This window comes from Triticum dicoccoides, chromosome 2A (assembly GCF_002162155.2).
Source record: "Triticum dicoccoides isolate Atlit2015 ecotype Zavitan chromosome 2A, WEW_v2.0, whole genome shotgun sequence".
Classification (NCBI taxonomy): Eukaryota; Viridiplantae; Streptophyta; class Magnoliopsida; order Poales; family Poaceae; genus Triticum; species Triticum dicoccoides.
Genome location: NC_041382.1, coordinates 99,439,192 through 99,466,156, shown reverse-complemented (window position 1 = coordinate 99,466,156; position 26,965 = coordinate 99,439,192). Strand labels below are relative to the sequence as shown.

The following is a 26,965-nucleotide window of genomic DNA, read 5'->3' as shown; positions in this document are numbered from 1 at the left end:
CCTAGCAGTGGTGGGCACACCGGTGTCGGGGCGCGCGACAGGCCGGCTGCAACACAGTGGTATGTGTGGATCTGGGCGCGGCATAATGAAGTGGGCATTTCTTCGGCTAGATCTATTGCTATGGTGGTCGGAGGCTCGACCAGCGATTGGGCTGCAAGCTAGATGTGTGTGGACTCCTGGAAGGGTGATAGTCTGCGATGGTGCTACTATGGAGCTTGCTCCTGGGTTTGCATCATCAGTGGTGCTCCTGCCCAGTGCTACGTGGTGTTGTGCATACCTTGTGTTGTCTTTGGTTTGGTGGTGGTGTGTTTGGGACGTCGTCTTCGACATAGATGCTTGGTTCTTCGGACTAAAGTCTTGCCCAACTTTGGTCGAGGATATAGTGGCAAAGGACGCCTTCGGGTGTGGTTTTCCTTGCTGGAGGCACCATCTGAAGGAAATATGCCTTAGAGGCAATAATAAAGTTATTATTTATTTCCTTATTTCATGATAAATGTTTATTATTCATGCTAGAATTGTATTAACCGGAAACATAATACATGTGTGAATACATAGACAAACAGAGTGTCACTAGTATGCCTCTACTTGACTAGCTCGTTGATCAAAGATGGTTATGTTTCCTAACCATAGACATGTGTCAGTGTCAAAACCGGCAGATCTCGGGTAGGGGGTCCCGAACTGTGCGTCTAAGGCGGATGGTAACAGGAGGCAGGGGACACGATGTTTTACCCAGGTTCGGGCCCCTCTTGATAGAGGTAAAACCCTATGTCATGCTTGATTGTTCTTGATGATATGAGTACTACAAGAGTAGATCTACCAGGAGATCAGAAAGGCTAAACCCTAGAAGCTAGCCTATGGTATGATTGTATGTTGTCCTACGGACTAAAACCCTCCGGTTTATATAGACACCGGAGGGGGCTAGGGTTACACAAGGTCGGTTACAAAGGAGGAGATATGCATATCCGTATTTCCTAGCTTGCCTTCCACGCCAAGTAGAGTCCTACCCGGATACGAGACGAAGTCTTCAATCTTGTATCTTCATAGTCCAACAGTCCGGCCAAAGGATATAGTCCGGCTGTCCGGAGACCCCCTAATCGGGGACTCCCTCAGTAGCCCCTGAACCAGGCTTCAATGATGATGAGTCCGGCGCGCAGTGTTGTCTTCGGCATTGCAAGGCGGGTTTCTCCTCCGAATACACCATGGAAGAGTTTGAATGCAAGGATAGTGTCCTACCCTGTAAAATAAGTTCCACATACCACCGTAGAGAGAATAATACTTCCATAAATCCAATCTGCTGACATGTTTTGATAGTATGACATCACTTCATGGCCCGGTTTTTATTTGAACCGCTTTTCTCAACCAGCTCCGCACACATCGCGAGGCGGTTTTCTCGATACGTCTTGTCAAAGCAGAGATCGTGTTCCTCTTATCATGGGATTCTCATCAATACGGACATGGGTAACCCAACCGCGCCATCAATTACGGCGCTTGGGGAATAAGCGGTTTTTCTAGGCAAGTGGGGAGACTCATCGCCTCCTCCGCCCTTATAAAAGGGAAAAAGATCTACTTTTTTCACCCACGCCTTCTTCCTTCTCGCTTTCCCATTCCCGCACACTCGGGCTCTAGCGCCCAAGCTCGCGTTCTTCTTCTCAAACCACTCCAGCATGTCGGGAGCAGGAGGCAAGTGGATGGTCTCTTCCGTCACAGAGGAGAACGTCAAAAAATTACGGGAAGCCGGATATCTGACCGCGGACATCGCACACCGGCTGCCCGATGCGGGGCAGATAATACCAACGCCCGAACCCCATGAGAGGGTAGTTTTTCTTACCCATTTCGTCTGCAGACTGGGATTTCCCCTCCACCCGTTTGTCCGTGGGCTCATGTTCTACTATGGGCTGGATTTTCATGATCTGGCCCCCAACTTCATCCTCAACATCTCGGCGTTTATCGTCGTGTGCGAGGCCTTCCTCCGCATCAGGCCCCACTTCGGCCTATGGCTGAAAACCTTCAATGTCAAACCGAAGGTGGTGAGCGGCCAGCAAGCAGAGTGCGGAGGCGCCATGGTGGGCAAGGTGCCTAATGTCACCTGGCTCGAGGGCACCTATGTGGATACCATAAAGGGGTGGCAATCGGGGTGGTTCTACATCACCGAGCCGTGCGACTCCAACTGGGTGGCGGCCCCCAAATTCCGATCCGGAATCCCCACACGGCTCACCTCCTGGAAAAAGAAGGGCCTGTCCTGGGGCTCTCCGGCAGAGTTGACCGGACTCCAGTCCTGCATCCAAAACATGACGAGCAAGAAAATCAAGCTCGTCAACGTGGTCCAGGTTATGCTCTTCCGCCGGATCCTTCCATGTCAACGGCGGGCATTTGTTTTGTGGGAGTTCGACTCGGCCAAGCACCAGACGCCGCGAGAGCTCTATGACACGACACACGAGGACGTCTGGAGGGTGCTGTTCAAAAGCGCCGAGATCCCTCCCCCCTCAACGAGGACCGCGGACTCAGCGCAAAGCACCGCGCCAATCCGGTAAGATTTTTATATTTCTCAGGGTATTTATTAGCCCCCCTTTAGTTGTGTGCAGGATCTAAACTTCCATGTCATTAACAGGATTGGATAGAGACGGCGGAGCAGCTCGATAGCCCAGCCCCGCTGCCCGAAGATCCTGCCGACGCTCTTCTGACGAAGATGCTGACTCCGGCACCCTACGAGGTGCCAGAAAAGACCAAGAAGAAGGCCGCGGGGACCCGAAAGGGTCTCCGGCGTAAGGTTGTATCGGGGTCATCGGACGATGACTCCGACGCGCATTCCTCCCACGGAAAGGAGGAGGAGGAGAAAAGTTCTCCCCCCAGCCGGGGGAGACAAGAAAAGGAAGGCTGACCCATCCGAGGAGGCCAAAGGGTCCAAGAAGGGAAGGACCCTCCTTTCAGACTATGCCACGACGGCCGCCGAAAGCGGCGACGAGTGGCTACCCAGGGACAAGCCCCTGGCGAAGTCATAAGTGTCCGGACACCGTAGTACTTCATGATATGTTTTATTATACTGCCTTTCCTCATGCTGAACATGATTGTGCAGTCCGTCCCGAGCTCATCTCGACGTACCCTCGTCGAGCGGCTCTTTGGACTCGTCGGATATGAACAACGGTTCTCTTTCGACCGCCTCCACCCCTCGCCCTACGGACAACGCCGAGGTATTGTCTAAACAGGCACCGAGCCAAGGGGAGGTGGTCCTGGGGGCGCCTCGCGGCGACTTCCCAGACCCTGGGTACCAAGGGAGCGAGGCTCCTGCGGGCTTCGAGTTTGGGCCCCAGCCGGACACTGCGCTGGAACCCTCGATGGTTCCGGACTCCGACAGGCGATCCCCCGTCAAGGGGGGCCAACCATCCGTGCTAGTGTCCTCTGTCCAACCAGAGGCATCGGACAACCTGCTGGAAGCGCTTCGCAACGCTTCCATCGAAGAAGAGCACCGCACTATCATGAGTGCGGTGGTCGAGAAGGTTCAGTCCACCAAAAACGGACTGACCGAAGCCTGCGCCAGCCTTCTAACAGGCTTTGAGGTGAGCAATTAAAGTATAAGAAAATATACCACATAGATAGTAGCCCCTGATGCTCTGTTCGGCATTCGCGAAGAAAAGCCGAATAGAGGATCAAATGATAACTCAGGAGTCTAATTAGAGTATGTCTATGTGTATGTGCAGGCTTCACTGCTGGCCGCTGCCGCACGTACTGCGGAGGTCACTGCGCTAAAGCAGGACCTGAAGCGGTCCGAGGACGAGCTAGGCCTTACCAAGAGGCAGCTCGGAGAGAGCAAAGGTAAGAAATACCCCTGTCTATGTAGTTAAAAAGAAGTTTGGTGTAAAGTAATAGGATCATCATGGATTTGTCAGGGGCCACGACCGAGGTGGCGACCCTGAGGAAGGTGTTGTCTAAGGCGGAAGACAAAGCGGCCAAAGAACGCATTGAACGGGAGAAACAAGAAGCCCGAGTGGGCGAGGTGCAGCAAGAGCTCGAGGCTCTTGCCAAGAAGCACGAGTCCTTGGAGCTTGACTCCAAGACGCGGGAGTCCGAGCTCGCGCAGGCGCTTGAAAGCGTCCGGAGTGCCAAGGCCGAAGCCCACAAGGCCCTCCAGGAGATTGATGTGGCAAAGAAGATAGCAGCGGGTAAGGCATTCAATATGCAAAGCAAGCATGTGAAGGAGACTTTCCTTTTTCTTACCCGAGTTCGGAGCTCTCCAGGAGCATTTCCAGATCTTCCCCATAGTGTGCTGGATGCCACGGAGTTTTACCGGGCTAAGGAGGGGAGCTCAACGGAGAAGTTGTTCTGGTCTCAGTATACTGGGACCGAACACCCCGCGTCCTTGAGCGACCAGCTGAAGCAGTTGGTTGAACTTCACAAGGTGGCCGAACAGGCCATGAAGGGCCTTATAGTCTGGATGTGGCCTGGCGATCCCCTGTCAGGCAGCTACTTCGGCCTGGTAAGGCGGCTCGTGGAAGCCTGCCCGCGGCTTGAAGTCATCAAGCGGTCCGTCTGCATCGAGGGTGCACGCAGGGCTTTTTCCCGGGTGAAGGTGCACTGGGCGAAGCTGGACGCCGTGAAGCTGGTGAAGGAAGGGCCGCTGGAGGGCAAGGAGCATCGCCGCCCCGAGAATATTACGAGGGTGTCCTGGAGGGTTCCCGCCTAGTGGAAGATGAGTGTGCCAAGGATGTAATTTTTGAATGAACATGCTCATGTGATCCTGTAATATGAAACGAGTTCATTTGCGCCATGCGACGCTTTCTTAATTTAAAATATTACCTTCTGTGTGGCCGTTTATAAAATCTGAGAGTTGGCCAGTCGTCGACTTCTGCCCCCATGTAACTAGTACCGGGGTGTTCGGGATAAACCTGAACACTCTTTACCCCCAATTTTGGGTCCTCCAAGGGAGGTGTTCAACGCAACGAACCAGGCAATCGGACTATAATGCTTTATCACTCTCACTTAGCCATAGAAGTCTATGATTTTAAATTTTGGTGAAGCCCCTGGTATTCGGAGGGCCGAATTTGGGGCGCTATACACGCCTAAGCCGGACAAGGATGAATCCTTGCCCAAAGCAGAAAAAGTATTTAAGGACTTAAGACCTCTCGAACAGCGACCAGTCTCTCGCCTTATCATGGCAGTCAATTTTTGGCTTTCTCTACTGAGGTGCTTGTCCGGAAGAACCGGGACACAATCGCAGTAGTTCTCCCACCGCTACCTTAGCCGATGTAGCGGAACGTAAGGTACCAAAGCATGGGAGCCGGGCAACCCAATATTTGACCCAAGACATGATTCAGAGCTGATGCATATAATGCTATAAGTTCGGGGTGCCGCACTGTCAAAAGTGTTCGGACTTCTTGCGCCGTATTGCGGGGTGAATGAGAGCCCCTGGCGTACTGACTGTACCCGAGCATGCAGGTGTGGAATGTCGTAAATGGACATATAAGAGAAAGAAAAAAACTTGGCTAATGCAATAACAGATTAATAATATGCATTGTTATTTGAATAATACATCGAAGCACACTGGTACAAGTAGTGCAATAAGCGTAAAGTAGGACAATTCGAAATGTCCTATCCAAGGCAAGCTACGCAATAATAGTGAAAAGCGGGTATATCAAGTATTACTAGAGACCACCTGGCGGTTCCCGTGTTCATCTTAGCTTCTTGCCGCCTTGGTTGTTGCTTCCGGAATGTGTCCGGCTGTCGAACTGCCGGAAAGGCCTTCTGAAGAATTAGGCCCTGAAAGACAGAGGGAATGTCAAAGGTATACAACCCCTGGTGTGGTTAAGCCACAATGTGGGGTGTGTCCTGATTGTGCCCCCACCTATGTCCATGGTATTTTCAATGCGTAGTTATGTACGCGCGGCATGAATTTCGTTGCTGCACTGGGACTGGGACGGGGGCTGAATTGCTAGGCGAGCGTAGATCGTGCCAGGTGATCCTGTTGTAGATTATTCCGGACGCGCTTGAAGGTGTCCGGGGGCTGTAACGCCGAATGAGTGGTCTGTCTGAACATGCTGCTTTGTGCCTCTGCTGCAAGGGCCGCAGTGTGCTCTTCCGTATGGAGCGAGCGTTCTGTGTTTTCATTTACTGTTATGACCCCGCGAGGTCCTGACATCTTGAGCTTGAGGTATGCGTAATGTGGCATTGCATTGAATTTTGCAAATGTCGTCCGTCCGAGCAGTGCATGATAGCCACTGCAAAACGGGACGATGTCAAAGATTAACTCTTCACTTCGGAAGTTATCCGGTGATTCGAAGACCACTTCCAGTGTGATTGAGCCTGTGAAATGGGCCTCTACACCTGGGATGACGCCTTTAAAGGTGGTTTTGCTGGGTTTGATCCTTGAGGGATCGATACCCATTTCCCGCACTGTATCCTGATAAAGCAGGTTCAGGCTGCTGTCGCCGTCCATAAGGACTCGAGTGAGGTGAAATCCGTCAATGATGGGGTCTAGGACCAGTGCGGCGGATCCGCCATGACGGATGCTAGTGGGGTAGTCCCTGCGATCGAAGGTGATCGGACAAGCAGACCATGGGTTGAACTTCGGGGCGACGGGCTCCATCGCGTAGACATCCCTTAGTGCACGCTTCCGCTCCCTCTTGGGAATGTGGGTTGCGTATATCATGTTTACTGTCTTCACTTGTGGGGGAAACCCCTTCTGCCCTCCTGGGTTCGGCGGCCGTGGCTCCTCCTCATCATCGCTATGTAGCCCCTTGTCCTTGTTTTCGGCATTTAACTTGCAGGCCTGCTTGAACACCCAACACTCTCTGTTGGTGTGATTGGCTGGCTTGTCGGGGGTGCCGTAGATTTGACACGAGCGATCCAGTATGCGATCCAGACTGGACGGAGCTAGAGTATTTCTTTTGAATGGCTTTTTCTGCTGACCGGATCTAGAGCCTTTGAATCCGGCGTTGACTGTCGTATCTTCGGAGTTATCGCCGTTATTGCGGCGCTTTGGTCTATTATGACGCTACCTACCATTAACGTCTTTGGTATCCGAGGTATCCGGATTCCTTGATGTGTTGTTGCTGCGAGCCAGCCAGCTTTCCTCGCCCGCGCAAAAGCGGGTCATGAGTGTTGTGAGGGCTGTCATAGATTTCGGCTTCTCCTGGCCGAGGTGGAGGGCGAGCCACTCGTCACGGATGTTATGCTTAAATGCCGCTATGGCTTCTGCATCCAAACAGTCTACAATTTGATTTTTCTTAGTCAGGAACCGTGTCCAGAATTGTCTGGCCGATTCCCCTGGCTGCTGGGTTATGTGGCTCAAGTCATCAGCATCCGGTGGCTGCACATAGCCCTGGAAGTTGTCAAGAAATGCATCTTCCAAATTCTCCCAACTGTCGATGGAATCTGCTGGCAAGCTATTCAGCCAATGCCGAGCTGGTCCTTTGAGTTTTAGTGGGAGATACTTGATGGCATGTAGATCATCACCGCGGGCCATGTGGATGTGAAGGAGGGAATCCTCAATCCATACAGCGGGATCTGTTGTGCCATCGTATGATTCGATGTTTACGGGTTTGAAACCCTCCGGGAATTCATGATCCATAACTTCATCAGTGAAGCATAGGGGGTGTGCGGCGCCTCTGTGCCGGGCTATGTCCCGACATAGTTCGTATGAGTCTTGTCTGCTGTATTCGGCCGGCCGGATTTACTCTTGGTGTTTCCGATGCGACAATCATCGTCCCGTGTGGGCGCACGTGTTCGTGTCCCATATATTGACCTTGCGATTTTTGCCTTACTGTCCAAGATGTCTCGCAGGTCCTCTGTGTTGCCCTAGGCCTTAGTATCTTTGACTGAGTGGCGACGGGGTGCAGACTAAACTTTAGGCTGAAACGCCTCTCTGGCTCGACCGCGTAGTGGCCGGTCAGCCGCATTGTACACTGGTGAATGAGGCTTCAATGCTTCCTCCTCGAGGTGAGGTAGCAACCTACGTTTGGGGTAACTCTTGGACGGGCGCTCGAATTCATGCTCCTGGGCCGCAAGGACTTCGGTCCATCTGTCTGCTAGCAAGTCTTGATCAGCTTGAAGTTGTTGCTGTTTCTTCTTTAGGCTACTTGCCGTGGCCATAAGCCGGCGCTTGAAGCGCTCTTGCTCGACGGGGTCCTCAGGCACGATAAACTCGTCGTCGTCGAGGCTCGCTTCGTCTTCGGAGAGAGGCATGTAATTGTCCTCCTCCGGTTCTCCATCTGCTGCCCGCTCTGGGGGGGGGGGTAGTGTAACGCCCTCGATGCGGCTATATCTCCCACGTGTCGAAGCACGACTTAGAGGCATAATCGCATTGAAAGCAATGTCGCAAGTGAGGTAATCTTCACACAACCCATGTAATACATAAGGGAAAGAGATACATAGTTGGCTTACAATCGCCACTTCACACAATTACATGAATAAAGCATTACATCATCCAGATACAATCAAGGTCCGACTACGGAACCAAAATAAAAGAAGAACCCCAAATGCGACAAAGGTCCCCGATCGACCCCAACTAGGCTCCACTACTGATCAACTAGAACGAAACAACACAAAGGGCAAGATCTTCATCGAGCTCCTCCTTGAGCTTGGTTGCGTCACCTGCTCGGTAACATAGGCACCTGCAAACTGGTTTTGGAAGCATCTGTGAGCCACGGGGACTCAGCAATCGCGCACCCGCGAGATCAAGACTATTTAAGCTTACAGGAAGGATGGAGTAATGAGGTGGAGCTGCAGCAAGCGACTAGCATATATGGTGGCTAACATACGCAAATGAGAGCGAGAAGAGAAGGCAAAGCACGGTCGATAAAAGTATGATCAAGAAGTGATCCTATAGCAACCTACGTCAAGCATAACTCCAACACCGTGTTCACTTCCCGGACTCCGCCGGAAAGAGACCATCACGGTTACACACGCGGTTGATGTATTTTAAATAAGGTCAACTTCGGGTTTTCTACAACCGGACGTTAACAAATTCCCATCTGCCCATAACCGCGGGCACGGCTTTCGAAAGATAATACCCTGCAGGGGTGTCCCAACTTAGCCCATCACAAGCTCTCATGGTCAACGAAGGAATAGACCTCCACCCGAGACGTTCCGATCAGACTCGGTATCCCGGTACAACAAGACATTTCGACAGGGTAAAACTAAACCAGCAACACCGCCCGAATGTGCCGACAAATCCCGATAGGAGCTGCACATATCTCTTTCTCAGGGCACACTCAGATGAGCAATCCGTACAACTAAAACCAAACCTCGAGTTTCCCCGAGGGGGCGCTGCACAGGGCTCTAGTTCGGACCAACACTCAGAGGAGCACTGGCCCGGGGGGGTTAGAATAAAGATGACCCTTGAGTCTGCAGAACCCAAGGGAAGGTGGTAGGTTGTTAGTGCAAATGGTAAAACCAATGTTGGGCATTGCTGGAGAAGCTTTACTTAAGGCGAACTGTCAAGGGGTTCCCATTATAGCCCAACCGTGTAAGTAACGCAAAATCCGGGAACATAACACCGATATGACGGAAACTAGGGCGGCAAGAGTGGAACAAAACACCAGGCATAAGGCCGAGCCTTCCACCCTTTACCAAGTATATAGATGCATTAATTAAATAAGATATATTGTGATATCCCAACCAGTAAACATGTTCCAACAAGGAACAACATCTCCATGTTCCAACAAGGAACAAACTTCAATCTTCACCTGCAACTAACAATGCTATAAGAGGGGCTGAGCAAAGCGGTAACATAGCCAATCAACGGTTTGCTAGGACATTGGTGGGTTAGAGGCTGAACATGGCAATTTGGGTGGCTGACAAGCAAGTGGTAGGCATCGTAGCAATGGCATAGCAAAAGAGCGAGCAAACTAGCATAGCAAAGATAGTAGTGATTTCGAGGGTATGATCATCTTGCCTGAGATCCCGCAAGGAAGAAGAACGAGTCCAAGAAGAAGACAAACGGTCGTAGACGAACAAATCCTCACAACTCCGGAACGAAACCGAAGCTAACGAGAGAAGCAACCCGGAAAGAAACAAACAACATAGTAAACACACAAGCATAAACAAGTCATGATGCACAAACAAGTATGATGCATGTCCGGTTTAATGAGGCATGGCATGGCAAAGTGCAACAAACAATACTACAAGTTAAGTGGAGCTCAATATGCAACGAGGTGCATGTTGACGAAACACCACATCAATTATTTAGTTATCTCTCGTTTAAGCTACCCAACAATATTAACTGTTGTTAAACATGGCAAGAGGTGAAGCATAATATAAACTATACCATCTAAACAATTTAAATGGGGCCGGATATAAAAACAACAAATCCGGTAAATCCCCATATGCATTTAGCAATTTAATGCAACAACAAGTTTAAACATTTTAAATGTTGTTATCATGATGCGGATGACATATACAAGTTTTATGCAATTTTATGAAAATGTTGACATGAGCATGTTATGAAGCATTTGGTCACCATGGCGGAACAAAAAGGGTGCCACGGCGGCGAAACAAAAATGGTGCCACGGCAACATTCCGGTCCCGGTAACTCATGGAGATACCGGTGCAAAAGGAGGCGTGCGGATGTGCGGAACATGCTAGAGATGGTGGGGTGATCCCGGTTACCGGGTTCCCACGGTTCATCGGCATGGCGAACGAGGAGGAACGTGCATGAAGCAAACGGGCACGGTGCAAACATAGGGTGCATCTCATACAACACATGCATTCGGTCCACGGACGGCGTCTCGGGGTTATACCTTCGAAGCGTGCGTTTCGGGCGGATCGAGTTCGTAGAGGGAAGTATACGTTCACGGGTCGACGGTAGTGGTACATCTCGTAGACGTTCACGGGTCGTCGTGGAGGTAGTTGTACACGGCGTCGGTAGAGGAAGTAGTTGTTCTCGCGATGGTAGTGGTTCGAGGTCTTGGCGGGTCATCATGTAGCCGAACTTGGCATATCCGAAGGGGTACTTGACGAAATCCACATCGAATGTAGTCGTTCGGGCTCCCGTAGATGAACTTGACGGGTCCCATGAGTAGTCGTACTCGGCGAATCCACGTAGTCGAACTTGGTGGTCTTGGCGTTTCGGGTCTCGCAGTGTAGTCAAACTTGGTGGCCTTGACGAACCGAAGTGGTAGTAGGCGAGATACACGATCACGGTAGTCCCCGGAGATGGAGTTTCGTGTCCAAAATTTGACGGGTGCAGGAGATCTCAGGGAGGAAGGGGCTCGGTTCATGCAAAGGTTGCGGCGGGGCTGGCCATGGCGTCGGGCAGGGCTTCCCGAGGTGGTGCAGGTGGCCCATGGAGAGGTGCAGCAGGACAGAGCTCGACGGAGCAAGGTGGACGCCATGGTGCGAGATGGCGCTGGAGGTGGCCAGAGGAAGCGAGGAGGAGGCGGACTTGACGCGAGCTCCCGGCGATGGGGCGTGATGTAGGGGAGGCAGACGAGGTCCCGGACGGCAGCCTGGGGGTGGATCCGGGCGGCGGCTGCGCGACGAGCTTGAAGATGACGACGGGAGGCAGCAGCAGTGGATGTGGACGGGGAGGTCGCGGCTACAGGCGTGATGCAGGAGGCGTCGGCAGCAGGACTTGGCAGCAGCTTGGCCAGGGGAACGACGGAGGCAGCGGTGGAGGAGCTACCGAGGGACGAGGCGGCCGGGATGGACGGGACCGGGCACGGGGCTTCAAGGCGAGGAGGGCACGACGGCGGGTCGGGATGAGGCCGGACGCGAGGACGAGGCGAAGAAGGAGCTGCAGGGGAGCGGCTAGAGATGGTGGTGGCGGCGCCATGGCTGCGAAGCTCGAGCGAGGGCGAAGCGGAGGTGCGGGTCCACGAGGACGAGGTGTAGGTGCGGGATGAGGGAGCGAGCGAGAGGAGGGAGGAGCGTGGGGATCCTCTCCCTGGTGCGATGCGTGTGGGTGGCGGCGGAGGGGGAACGAGATGAGGGAACGAGGGGAGAGATGGGGTGCGTGGGGGCTGGGCTAGGGTTAGAGGCGGCCGGGCCTTGGAGGTTTAGTGGGCCGGCCTGGTTAGACAGGCCCAAGAGGCCGGCTGGGCTTCTCTTCTCTCTCTCCTATTTCCTTTTAACAGAAAAATATTAGAGAGAAGAAAAAGAAAGAGAGGGTTAGGAAAAGAAAATGCGCAAGGGGTTAATTTTTCCGGACTCGCAAAAATGAGTTTGTTCCGAGAAAAATAGAAAGGCCATGATTGAAAGATTAAATTCAAACTCATTTGATTTAAATTCAAATGATTTGAATAGGAAGTGAGGTTTGGGAAGGTCCAAAAATGTTTGGATTTTTGGTGGAGCTCCGGAAAATGATGAAATAAATTATTGGACAACGTTTGAGGTCAAAGGCATGGGGAATTATTTTGCAAGTGTGTTTTGGTGATTCCGAAATAGTGGAATATTTAATATAGCTCCCTAATATTGGAGGATATGTTATAAAGAGAAGTCACCATGTGAGTTCCCTCGATTTAAATGGATCGAAAAATCCATACAATTTATTTAGTTGAGGTTTTAAAAATTAATGATATGATGGCATGATGCAATGCAAATGATGCAACAAACAAAACAAATCACACGACGAAACTCGGAATAGCTGGAAGTCTTCTGGAGCGTCGGTCTCGGGGCGTTACAGGTAGCTTCCTGTTTGTCCTCTAGCTCTGCAGCATGCTGGAGGGGATTGTTATTGTCTTCGGCACTATCCGGAGTGTTATTATCTCCTATGCCGGTATCACTGCTCTTGCTATGGCGGGACTTAGAGTGGCGCCGCTGACGTTGGTGCTTGGGTTGCTTTTTGGAGGGGTCATCCTCCGCTTTCTCCTCGCCATTGGCTTGTTTGGGGGTGTCCACCATGTATATATCATATGAGGAGGTGGCGGTCCAGTGCTTTGAGGGCGGTGGATCCTATTCGTCTCCGGCTTCGTCGTCCATACCGTTGAAGTCTTCGGAGCCGAAGTCGAGCATGTCGGTTAAGTCGTCGACAGTGGCTACTGAAAGATCGTGGATGTCGCCTAGAGGGGGGTGAATAGGCGTTTTAAAATAATTACGGTTTAGGCTTGAACAAATGCGGAATAAACCTAGCGGTTAATTTGTCAAGCACAAAACCTACAACAACTAGGCTCACCTATGTGCACCAACAACTTATGCTAAGCAAGATAGACTACTAGGTGATAGCAAGATATATGATAAGAAACAATATGGCTATCACAAAGTAAAGTGCATAAGTAAAGAGCTCGAGTAAGAGATAACCGAGGCACACGGAGACGACGATGTATCCCGAAGTTCACACCCTTGCGGATGCTAATCTCTGTTTGGAGCGGTGTGGAGGCACAATGCTCCCCAAGAAGCCACTAGGGCCACCGTAATCTCCTCACGCCCTCGCACAATGCAAGATGTCGTGATTCCACTAAGGGACCCTTGAGGGCGGTCACCGTACCCGTACAAATGGCAACCCTTGGGGGCGGTCACCGAACCCGTACACTTTGGCAACCCTTGGGGGCGGTCACCGGTACCCGTCAAATTGCTCGGGGCAATCTCCACAACCTAATTGGAGACCCCGACGCTTGCCCGGAGCTTTACACCACAATGATTGAGCTCCGAACACCACCAACCGTCTAGGGCGCCAAGGCACCCAAGAGGAACAAGCTCTAGGGTGCCCAAACACCCAAGAGTAATAAGCTTCTCAAACTTCACTTCCATGTATCACTGTGGAGAACTCAAACCGATGCACCAAATGTAATGGCAAGGGCACACGGAGTGCCCAAATCCTTCTCTCCCAATCCCACTAAAGCAACTAATGCTAGGGAAGAAAATGAGAGGAAGAATGAAAGAAGAACACGAAGAACTTCAAGATCTAGATCCAAGGGGTTCCCCTCACTTAGAGGAGAAAGTGATTGGTGGAAACATGGATCTAGATCTCCTCTCTCTTTTCCCTCAAGAACTAACAAGAATCATTGGAGGGATTGAGAGTTAGCAAGCTCGAAGAAGGTCAACAATGGGGGAAGAACACGAGCTAAAAGGATAAGGTTCAATGGGGAAGAAGACCCCCTTTTATAGGAGGGGGAAAATCCAACCGTTATGCTCATAGCCCGCACAGAGCGGTACTACCGCTCCAAGGAGCGGTACTGCCGCTAGGGCGGAAGTACCCCTTTGAAAAACAACAGCGAGGAGGCAAAAGGCCAGAAGAACCGCCGGAGCGGTACTACCGCTCGTCCTCACAGTACTACCGCTCGACCTCACGGTACTACCGCAAATGGTAGCGGTACTACTGCTTGCGAGCGGTACTAAAAAAATACATCCGGGCCTACCACCGCAAGACTTGGGATGAGTTTTTGGTCCGGAGCGGTACTACCGATGTAGGAGCCGCGGTAGTACTGCTCTGGAGCGGTAGTAAAAAATTACATCCGCTCCAATTCGCGGTAGTACCGCTGCAGCCTTTTCAGAACACCAAAACTGCCACAACTTTTGCAAACGGACTCCGAATTCGATGAAACCAAGTTTGTTGGAAAGCTAGCGACAAGGGCTAACACAATCTTCAAAGAAATATCAATAATAAGCAAATGAGAAAAGGCCCATAATAAAATGGTGAGAACCCTTCCTCGGAAAAGACCGGTAAAACCTCCAACACCGAAAACATCATAGAAGACGCATGCGAACTCCGTTTTCGATGAAACCAAGTTTGTTGGAAAGCTAGCGACAAGGGCTAACACAATCTTGAAATAAATAACAATAAGAAGAAAATTAGAAAAGGCCCATAAGAAAATGGTGAGGACCCTTCCTCGGATAAGACCGGTAAAACCTACAACACCGAAAACATCATAGAAGACGCATGCGAACTCCGTTTTCGATGAACTCAAGCTTGTCATCAAGATGACCATAAGATCTAAGACTCACAAAGAGAACCAAACAAGAACCAAGAAACATGATGCAAGGATGCAATGGTTTGAGCTCTCAACGAATGATACGATCAAGCTACTCACTTGAGAGCCTCCCTTGATAGTACGGCTATCGATCCTATAACCCGGTCTCCCAACTACCACCATGAGACCGGTAAAATAGAAAACCTATCAAGGGCAAACCTTTGCCTTGCACATGATCCACTTGAGTTAGATGATGACGATCTTGTCCCCCTCAAGATGGACCACCTTTCTTGATTGCGTTGGGTCGATGAAGACTAGATGATTGCTCCCCCATACTCCATTATGGGTGAGCCACTCTTCGGCACATCTTCACAAGTCCATTGACACCACAATGGATGGAAAGATTCAAGCACTTGATCTCTTGAAAGAATGAGGCAACACGGTGCAAGGCCTATCATTCCCACACACAACAAGTAAATGGGTTCACAAGCTTACTAATAAGCATATAGAGAACATATGCTTGTGACAACCCGCGGTGAAGATAGAAGATGAAAGTCTCATCAAGACGAGGGATACCAATTAAGATGGCAAAAGCCTCATAAATATAAGCATGATGAAAATAATCTTCACCACCCAAGAGTGCATCAAGATGCAACGAGATAAGACACGCACTCAAGGCAAAAGCTTTCACGAAGCCACCAAAGAAATGACATACGAAAGACAAGGTGGTCGTGAAAGAAAGGATATCAACTAGATATGCAACTTTTCTCAAGTGTATAAGATTCTAGGTAGACGAAATCATGATGATATATATCTACAAAGAAGGATGTACACCCGAAATAGTTGCAACACGAGGAACAGGATATCCACAAGGAAATCATAAATATACCAATAAGATATTTGCTTGAAAGCATAGCACATGGCTAGATATAGTCTTATTGTATACAAATGAATTCCTACTACACAACTATCAAAGACATCACAACTAGCAACATGAGATCATCGTTGAGATGCTTTGAGAAAGGAAACAAGTATCACAAGATGGAATGAAAATCATGCTAAGATGCAACCTACACAAGGTTGATGCAAGAAATGTGTGCATGAAGTATATGAAGATACTTGTTACCGAGATAACATTGGAAGGATGTACTAGATACCAATTGAAGGTACAAAGTAGTTCATTGATCATCCTAGCTTGACTCCAATAAGCACATGGTGACAACACCTTCCTTGTGAGTGAGCCGAGCATCCAATGCATCCCCACTTGTTCCTAGAACAACAACACAAACAAAATGGTACCCAAACTCATTGGGACCAAAGAGTTAGAGAACCAACAATACATAGGACAAACTCCACATAAATATGTGCACATAGATACGAAAATGAATTTCATGCACATCTCATCCAATTTGAGACTTGGTGGAGTTTCCCCTATATATTGGGTCAAAGAAAGAAAGCTTGCCAAAGATACTACACGAAGTTAATATGCATGCTCAAGACTTTCAAGAACCGATACCGAAAGACAAAGAAATACCAAGGAAAGAAAAGATACCAAATGAATAAATCATCACTTGGAGGGTATCCATAATGGATACAACAAGGAATGAGATATCCATTGATATACACAAAGAAGAGACATCAAACTCCCAAAAGAGAGGATGGTTCCAAACAAACCAAGCTCTCTACAAAGTTTCATAATGGCACAAAGCACCAAAAAGAAACGGCTTGCCTTCCACAAACACACACTTGATAAGGATCACAAGATGAGTGTTTTATAGAGAATAGGATAGCTCCCCCAAGACTAGTGCATTATAGAGAATTTGCATTTGAATACAAAATGCACGAGGTGGGATCATCACTTTCACTATATCTAGAAAACACTAGACAAGGTCATGAAATTAACAAGATCCACAAGTGGTATGGAATACAATGGGATTTGACACAATCCTAGGCAAGAGATAAAGCAAATAAAAGCAAAGGCCAATGTAAAGATGATCAATAATTTCTACCACACATAAGTGAGTACCAATTATCAAAAGACAAGAAGTATTTGAAAATAATTCCCGGTGGTAGATAAAAAGGATATCCGACATCATCTTCACACCAAACAAAAAGCAAATTGCAACTTGTAGAGCTAACATGCCACCTAGGAACAAGATAATTTACAATATCAATTCTAGGTGACAATATCTCAAATGTACACATTTTCTAGGCTAGTAATATACACATAGCATATTACTCCCCCAAAATGTGATACCAATAAAGGATAAACAAGAGGCAAATAAAATGATCCAAGAACAGATAATTAATGGACTATTTAGAATTTGAATTTCTCATGAGAAGACATACCACATAGTGACTAGATAATCTTGAAATATCAATACTAGATGGTATTCCTCATGTACACACATTTATAGGATTGTGAGGTGCACAAAGCACATCACTCCCCCACAATGGGATATTCCATTAATCTCTCACAAGAGCCAACCAAGATATGACCAAGATGCACAAAGGCTCAACTAACGACACACATGTACATGATGTGCAAACCAACACACATGTACTTGATTGCTCAAGGTAATCAAGTTGGAAGCACAACATATACAAACACAAGCAAGGAACAAAGCCAAACATGCAAAGGGGCAAGTAACTTTCAATGTAAACAATTTAAGCACGAGTTACCACAAGGAGGAACATTGGATATAAGATAGAAACATGATAATCCGAATGACTTGGCTTGAGACAATAAGAATGATGAAGTCCCCTTAATTCTTCATAATGTAGCCAAGTCTCCAATGACCTCCAACATCACCTATTGATCAAGTTTGATCTTGTTGGTCCCCAACCAAGTTGGGTCCTAAGAGGTTAGTCACAATAGGCTTGGCTACCCAAATGGTTCTTTGCTTCAAACCACTTTGAGTACCAACAAACTTGGCAACCACATTGCCAACCTTATCCTTCCCAAGAGAATAGACATCATCAATAATAATTGGGTTGGATAAGTTACCACTAGTGCATGAAGAAGCGAGGTGACCTTTCTCGCGACATAGGTAGCAACGTCTACTCTTCACTTTCTTCTGACTTGATTTCTCAACTTGAGAAGCATTAGCTTGAGTCTTCTTGGGAAGAGGCCTTTCTTCAACTTGAGGTTGAGAATGAGAGTGAACTTGTGGCCGCTTCCCTTGTTGCTTGTCACTAATGGGCTTCTTCTTCAATGGGCAAGATCTAACATGATGCCCTTCTACTTTGCACTTGAAGCAAATAATCTTGGCCGAATTCTTGACTTGTTCTTGGCCCTTCTTCTTGATCATCTTGGACTTCTTCTTCTTATTGGAGTTGAATCCAAGTCCACCTTTGTCATAGGGGGATTTTTGCACACTCAAGATATTGTTGAGTGTGGATTTCCCTTCATGACTCTTTTCCAAGTCTTTCTTCAAAGAAGTGACTTGGGCCTTGAGCTCTTTGATTTCCTCTACATGGTTAGTCTCAACACAAGTACTAGAGGAAGTATAAGCTTCATCGTTAGAGCAACAAGGCAAGAAAAGCAATTCATCACAAGATGTACCAACATTGTGAGTAGATGAATTACAAGGACTAGCACATGGCAATATAGCATTTTGACTAGAAGTAGTGCTAGTATCCACATGAGGCTCACTAGATGTTACCTTAGCAAGCATGGCCTCATGAGCTAATTTTAGCACATTATGGGATACTAGGAGATCATCATGAGAGCTTGTGAGCTTTACATGATTTTCTTCCAACATTCCATAATTGCTAGATAGCAACTCAAGTTGAGCCCTTAGCTCAACATTCTCCTTCAATATGGATGCTTCACAAGAGATAGAGTTAGTAGCACAAGCATCATCATTAGCATCAAGAGGAGAAGACAACTTGGCAAGCTCTTTAGAATATGAAGCTTTAAGTTGAGCATGAGACTCGGTGAGTTTGATGAGCTCACTCTTAATGACCCTTGAGCCATTTTTGAGGTGCTCAAAGTCCTCAAGGAGTTTAGCATGCGCAACTTCAAGCTCCTAATTTTTAGTTTCAAAATCATTGGCCACCTCAAGAGCTCTATCACGAGATTCCCTCACTCTAGATAATTCTAGAGCAAAAGTCTCCTCAAGAGATTCCTTGGTGGTTTGTTCAAGTTCAAGAGCTTGAGAGAGGTCCGCAATTTCATTTGCATAATCACGCTCATAACCTTCCATTTTATCAATGGTGACCTCATGCTCCTCAAGACGAGATTCCAACTCATCAATATACTGCTTGCCCTCAATGGCAATGGACATGATTTCCATGAAGTTGGAACGAGCAATTTTATTTTTATGAAGAGCTTTAAAAACTATTTCCCCCTTAATTTTTAAGGAGGCAAAATTATCATTCTCTTACTCATTATCCTCATCATCATTAGCATCAACATCATCATCAAGAGACATATTGGGGTACAAAGTAGGAGATACCTTTGACGCCTTAGCCATAAGGCAAAAAGCAGTAGATGATGATGTAGGATCCCTTGAGGCACCATTAAACACCACATCTTGTTCCATGGAGTGTTGGGTTTCCTCTACATTGTTAGCACAATAATTCGAGGAAATATATGTATTTTTATCATGGCAACAAGACATAGTACACATATCATCATGAGATTTAGTTAAGCAATTTATACATGATATGCAAGGACTATCAACACAAGCATGTGAAACATTTGGAGTGCTCGAAGTGTTAAAGCCCAAAGAAGGATCATTGTAATAAGATAGTGATGAAGGATCATCCACAATAAGCATACTATCATCATTGCAATGACCAACACTACTCACCATATCATTACCTTGTGGCAAACCACATGTAGGTGAAGTAGAAGAAGTTGAGAAGACTATACGACCGGAGGTGGAGGGAGAACAATCATGCCCACAAATCTTGGACACACCATATTTATCTTGAAGCTTCGTCCATAACTCATGAGCATCCCGGAACGGCATGAATTGAAATAAAACTACATTGCTCAAAGCATCGAAAAGCACATTAGAAGCTTGAGCATTGAGATAAGAGTTTTTCTCATCCTCTAAAGATAATCTTAGGGGATCCTTTGGAGGAGAAAAACCCATATCTACAATTCGTTCTAAATTTGGGTCCATGACCCTAAAGAGATTAAGCATGCGAATTACCCAAATATCAAAATTTGTGCCATCGAAACTAAGTGTCAGAGAATCCTAATCCCCTAGTCAACATCTTTACTCTCTAGGCGGTAAAGCCTAAAAAGAGAAACCTGGCTCTGATACCAATTGAAAGATCGTGGATGTCGCCTAGAGGGGGGGTGAATAGGCGTTTTAAAATAATTACGGTTTAGGCTTGAACAAATGCGGAATAAACCTAGCGGTTAATTTGTCAAGCACAAAACCTACAACAACTAGGCTCACCTATGTGCACCAACAACTTATGCTAAGCAAGATAGACTACTAGGTGATAGCAAGATATATGATAAGAAACAATATGGCTATCACAAAGTAAAGTGCATAAGTAAAGAGCTCGAGTAAGAGATAACCGAGGCACGCGGAGACGATGATGTATCCCGAAGTTCACACCCTTGCGGATGCTAATCTCCGTTTGGAGCGATGTGGAGGCACAATGCTCCCCAAGAAGCCACTAGGGCCACCGTAATCTCCTCACGCCCTCGCACAATGCAAGATGCCGTGATTCCACTAAGGGACCCTTGAGGGCGGTCACCGAACCCGTACAAATGGCAACCCTTGGTGGCGGTCACCGAACCCGTACACTTTGGCAACCCTTGGGGGCGGTCACCGGTACCCGTCAAATTGCTCGGGGCGATCTCCACAACCTAATTGGAGACCCCGACGCTTGCCCGGAGCTTTACACCATAATGATTGAGCTCCGAACACCACCAACCGCCTAGGGGGCCAAGGCACCCAAGAGGAACAAGCTCTAGGGTGCCCAAACACCCAAGAGTAATAAGCTTCTCAAACTTCACTTCCACGTATCACCGTGGAGAACTCAAATCGATGCACCAAATGCAATGGCAAGGGCACACGGAGTGCCCAAATCCTTCTCTCCCAATCCCACCAAAGCAACTAATGATAGAGAAGAAAATGAGAGGAAGAATGAAAGAAGAACACGAAGAACTCCAAGATCTGGATCCAAGGGGTTCCCCTCACTTAGAGGAGAAAGTGATTGGTGGAAACGTGGATCTAGATCTCCTCTCTCTTTTCCCTCAAGAACTAGCAAGAATCATTGGAGGGATTGAGAGTTAGCAAGCTCGAAGAAGGTCAACAATGGGGGAAGAACACGAGCTAAAAGGATAAGGTTCAATGGGGAAGAAGACCCCCTTTTATAGGAGGGGGAAAATCCAACCGTTATGCTCATAGCCCGCACAGAGCGGTACTACCGCTCCAAGGAGCGGTACTACCGCTAGGGCGGAAGTACCCCTTTGAAAAACAACAACGAGGAGGCAAAAGGCCAGAAGAACCGCCGGAGCGGTACTACCGCTCGTCCTCACGGTACTACCGCTCGACCTCACGGTACTACCGCAAATGGTAGCGGTACTACTGCTTGCGAGCGGTACTACTGCTTGCGAGCGGTACTAAAAAAATACATCCGGGCCTACCACCGCAAGACTTGGGACGAGTTTTTGGTCCGGAGCGGTACTACCGCTGTAGGAGTCGCGGTAGTACTGCTCTGGAGCGGTAGTAAAAAATTACATCCGCTCCAATTCGCGGTAGTACCGCTGCAGCCTTTTCAGAACACGAAAACTGCCACAACTTTTGCAAACGGACTCCGAATTCGATGAAACCAAGTTTGTTGGAAAGCTAGCGACAAGGGCTAACACAATCTTCAAAGAAATATCAATAATAAGCAAATGAGAAAAGGCCCATAAGAAAATGGTGAGAACCCTTCCTCGGAAAAGACCGGTAAAACCTTCAACACCGAAAACATCATAGAAGACGCATGCGAACTCCGTTTTCGATGAAACCAAATTTGTTGGAAAGCTAGAGACAAGGGCTAACACAATCTTGAAATAAATAATAATAAGAAGCAAATTAGAAAAGGCCCATAAGAAAATGGTGAGGACCCTTCCTCGGATAAGTCCGGTAAAACCTACAACACCGAAAACATCATAGAAGACGCATGCGAACTCCGTTTTCGATGAACTCAAGCTTGTCATCAAGATGACCATAAGCTCTAAGCAAAGATAACCAAACAAGAACCAATAAACATGATGCAAGGATGCAATGGTTTGAGCTCTCGATGAACGATACGATCAAGCTACTCACTTGAGAGCCCCCCTTGATAGTACGGCTATCGATCCTATAACCCGGTCTCCCAACTACCACCATGAGACCGCTAAAATAGAAAACCTATCAAGGGCAAACCTTTGCCTTGCACATGATCCACTTGAGTTAGATGATGACGATCTTGTCCTCCTCAAGATGGACCACCTTTCTTGATTGCGTTGGGTCGATGAAGACTAGATGATTGCTCCCCCATACTCCACTATGGGTGAGCCACTCTTCGGCACATCTTCACAAGTCCATTGACACCACAATGGATGGCAAGCTTCAAGCACTTGATCTCTTCGTGATTCTCCACTTGAAATTGCGCACGGCAATCTTGATGACGATCACCACTTGATGTCATCCTTCCCATGGGTTGTATGATATCATCCTCTTGACGCAAGCCCATGGACACGTACCTAACCCCACATAGACTCTCACATAGACCATGGGTTAGTACACAAAGTGCAATGGACAATGCTTACCATACCATGGGATCACTTGATCCCTCTCGGTACATCTTCTACTCTTTATGAGTTGATCAACTTGATTCACTATTGACTTAGTCTTGATCAACCTTGAATCTTTCCAACTCTCTTCGTTTGGATGATGTCTTGAAGGTAAACATGAATGGTCACACAATCTTCTTCTTCAAGACATGCTTGCAATAAGCTCAACTCTCAAATGACCAATCTTTGGATAATTCCTTGAATAGCACCTTGGTCGACACAAACTCTCCTTTAAACCAACACATGTACTCCAAGAAAAGCCTATGGACAAAACCTTCAAATATAACTCAACGAAAGCATTAGTCCATAGAGATTGTCATCAATTACCAAAACCAGACATGGGGGCACCGCATGTTCTTTCAGCTACTAAGTGGGTGGTGGGTGGGCAGCGAATTTCTTCGTCGCCCGCATCCCATTCTAGCCGGACATAGTTCGGCCAAGGTTCTCCTGACAGGGAGAGAGACCTTAATGAATTTAGCACATCCCCGAAGGGTGAGTGCTGAAAGATGTCCGCGGAGGTGAACCCCATGATCGGCGCCTAGTCGGACTCGACGGGCACGGATATGAGCGGCTTGGAGTCCGTGGCCATGGATGAATCCAGTGGTTTGGCGACACAGCTCTCATAAGGGGTAAAGTCAGTATCCGGCTCTATCTCCACTGAGAGTGTGGCCTCCATGGCGGGGTCCATCCCTCCGCTCTCAGATGGCATGACTTGCTCCGGATTGATGGACGGAGTAGCTGCGAATGCGATCTCTCGAATATTGTCCGACGATAGAGTTATGTCATGCTCGTCAAGACTGTATGGCGCGTCCGGCATGGGCTCGAATCCGTCGGAGATCAAGTCTCCGCGGATATCGGCCGTGTAGTTCAAGTTTCCAAATCTGACCTGACGGCCAGGGGCGTAGCTCTCAATCTGCTCCAGATGGCCAAGCGAACTGGCCCGCAGTGCAAAGCCGTCGAATATGAAGATCTGTCCGAGGAGGAAAGCCTCACCCTGGACCACATCGCTGGCGATGATCGAAGGATCCATCAAGCATTATGGTGACGACACAGTGGAACTCTCAATGAAAGCACCAATGTCGGTGTCAAAACCGGCGGATCTCGGGTAGGGGGTCCCGAACTGTGCATCTAAGGCGGATGGTAACAAGAGGCAGGGACACGATGTTTTACCCAGGTTCGGGCCCTCTTGATAGAGGTAAAACCCTACGTCATGCTTGATTGTTCTTGATGATATGAGTATTACAAGAGTAGATCTACCACGAGATCAAAAAGGCTAAACACTAGAAGCTAGCCTATGATATGATTGTATGTTGTCCTACGGACTAAAACCCTCTGGTTTATATAGACACCAGAGGGGGCTAGGGTTACACAAGGTCGGTTACAAAGGAGGAGATATGCATATCCGTATTGCCTAGATTGCCTTCCACGCCAAGTAGAGTCCTACCCGGACACAAGACGAAGTCTTCAATCTTGTATCTTCATAGTCCAACAGTCCGACCAAAGGATATAGTCCGGCTGTCCGGAAACCCCTTAATCCGGGACTCCGTCAACATGAGTTGTCATTTGATTAACGGGATCACATCATTAGGAGAATGATGTGATTGACTTGACTCATCCCCTTAGCTTAGCACTTGATCGTTTAGTTTGTTGCTATTGCTTTCTTCATGACTTATACATGTTCCTATGACTATGAGATTATGCAACTCCCGTTTATGAAGGAACGCTTTGTGTGCTACCAAACGTCACAACGTAACTGGGTGATTATAAAGGTGTTCTACATGTGTCTCTGAAGGTACTTGTTGGGTTGGCGTATTTCGAGATTAGGATTTGTCACTCCGATTGTCGGAGAGGTATCTCTAGGCCCTCTCGGTAATGCACATCACTTAAGCCTTGCAAGCATTGCAACTAATGAGTTGGTTGCGGGATGATGTATTACAGAACGAGTAAAGAGACTTGCCGGTAACAAGATTGAACTAGGTATTGAGATACCGAAGATCGAATCTCGGGCAAGTAACATACCGATGACAAAGGGAACAACGTATGTTGTTATGCGGTCTGACCGATAAAGATCTTCGTAGAATATGTGGGAACCAATATGAGCATCCAGGTTCCGCTATTGGTTATTGACCGGAGACGTGTCTCGGTCATGTCTACATAGCTCTCGAACCCGTAGGGTCCGCACGCTTAAAGTTTCGATGACGGTTATATTATGAATTTATAAGTTTTGATGTAACAAATGTTGTTCGGAGTATCGTATGTGATCACGGACATGACGAGGAGTCTCGAAATGGTCGAGACATGAAGATTGATATATTGGAAGCCTATATTTGTATATCGGGAATGTTCCGGGTGAAATCAGGATTTTACCGGAGTACCGAGGGGTTACCGGAACCCCCCGGGGCTTAATGGGCCATAGTGGGCCTTTGTGGAGAAGAGGAGTGGCGGCCAGGGCAGGGCCGCGCCCCCCCCCTAGTCCAAATAGGACAAGGAGAGGGGGGCGGCGCCCCCCCTTTCCTTCCTCTCTCCCTCCTCTTTCCCCCTCCACTCCTAATCCAACAAGGAAAAGGGAGGGAGTCCTACTCCTGGCGCGCCCCTCCTGGCCGGCCGCACCTCCCCCCTTGCTCCTTTATATACGGGGGCAGGGGGCACCCTAGAGACACAACAATTGATCGTTTGATCTTTTAGCCGTGTGCGGTGCCCCCCTCCACCATAGTCCACCTTGATAATACTGTAGCGGTGCTTAGACGAAGCCCTGCGTCTGTAGAACATCATCATCATCACCATGCCGTCGTGCTGACGAAACTCTCCCTCAACACTCGGCTGGATCGGAGTTCGAGGGACGTCATCGGGCTGAACGTGTGCTGAACTCGGAGGTGCCATACGTTCGGTACTTGATCGGTCGGATCGTGAAGACGTACGAATACATCAACCGCGTTGTGCTAGCGCTTCCGCTTTCGGTCTACGAGGGTACGTGGACACACTCTCCCCTCTTGTTGCTATGCATCACCATGATCTTGCGTGTGCGTAGGATTTTTTTTTTGAAATTACTAAGTTCCCCAACACCATCGAGTGGATCTGACATCTCTCTCGCTGAAAACCATGTGTAACAGTGGTTCCCCTTACTGTCATTACTTCGTTGGAAGCATTGCCTTGGAGTCGAGTCTTATGATGGGAGCATCGGGTTAGCAACGGTGTGGTTGATAAAGAGCAGGCAGCGATTTCGTGAGCACGGTGTCGTTGGTGGTGCATTCGGTTTGGGCTTGTCACTTGGCCAATGATGGATTCAACAGGGAATCATCCACATGCAAGGAGTGTTAGGTGAGTTTTGTCAGTCAACCTCGTGGGATCAGAGCGGCATAGTTTCGCTATATTGGACATATTGTTCCTCTCCGGTGTCATCGAGGTTCGTGGATATGCTCGTGGATATTTCTAGATTCTGAAAAGTCCCAGGTTCCCGCTGGATATTTCTAGAGAATTGAAATGGAATTTACAAGGAGATACACAGATTTCACCAGATGATGGTCACGAGGGACAGGGGGATTCAAGTCAAGATATCGCCTTTCTTGCCCCCCATGAATACCTCGCCTTGGCCTCCACCGCTGGCAAGCACCATCAAAGCTCATCGATCATCCACAAGGGATTGAGAACCATTAAGAAAAAACATCATGAAGAAGTATTCTAAGGCCAAGTTCATCATTGATCCGAAGTCATATAAAATCAAAGCTATGCGTACGGAAGGAAAAAAAACCAAATCGATCAAATCCTTGATCAGCCAAGATTCATATGTCACTTCAATGCCTTTGAAGTTCATGCATCTTTTGTAGATAGATTTGGTCATACGGATTTCTCACTAGAAGCTTGTGGGACATTAGTACGCGGAAGATGAAACTAGACATATAACGATAAGAGAGGTGTATCGATGTAACTTTTGGTTTCATCTAGGAATTTTATTGTTTGCTAGTTTTAGTTCCCTCTATCTGTATACATTTGCTTATATTCCGCAAAATCGCTTTTTTTTAAATATTAAGGGAAAGATCATTGTTGCTTTAAAAGGGAACCTCAGTTCATTTTTTTTAGTGGGAAAGAATGGGCCGTTCTACTCTTTTAGGGGCCAATGGACTACAGTTGGCAAGCCCAAGCCCAAGCTTTCACCGCAAAACAAAAAAGTATAAGCCCAAACTGGCCTATAACCCAACTACTCGAGACCGGCGACTCTGCAAGTGGTTCTCTCCTCTGTCTGATCCCTCTCGCCCGCCACCGGCCCCGATCTCGGCGATGCCGCCTCTCACGACCCCCAAGTCCGGCGACGCCCTCTTCGCCAGCGTCGAGCGCG

The 26,965-nt window shown here is 48.1% G+C and overlaps 1 protein-coding gene across 1 annotated transcript in view; it reads left to right on the top strand.

Annotated features, from left to right (window-relative positions):
• Window positions 1-11,393: 11,393 nt before the first annotated feature.
• The window catches only part of LOC119357704 (trafficking protein particle complex subunit 3-like), an 18,630-nt gene continuing 3,058 nt past the window's right edge, over window positions 11,394-26,965 (top strand). The window contains exon 1 of the mRNA XM_037624566.1: window positions 11,394-11,663. Coding sequence (XP_037480463.1) covers window positions 11,394-11,663 — 270 coding nt within the window. The remainder of the gene's footprint in view (window positions 11,664-26,965) is intronic.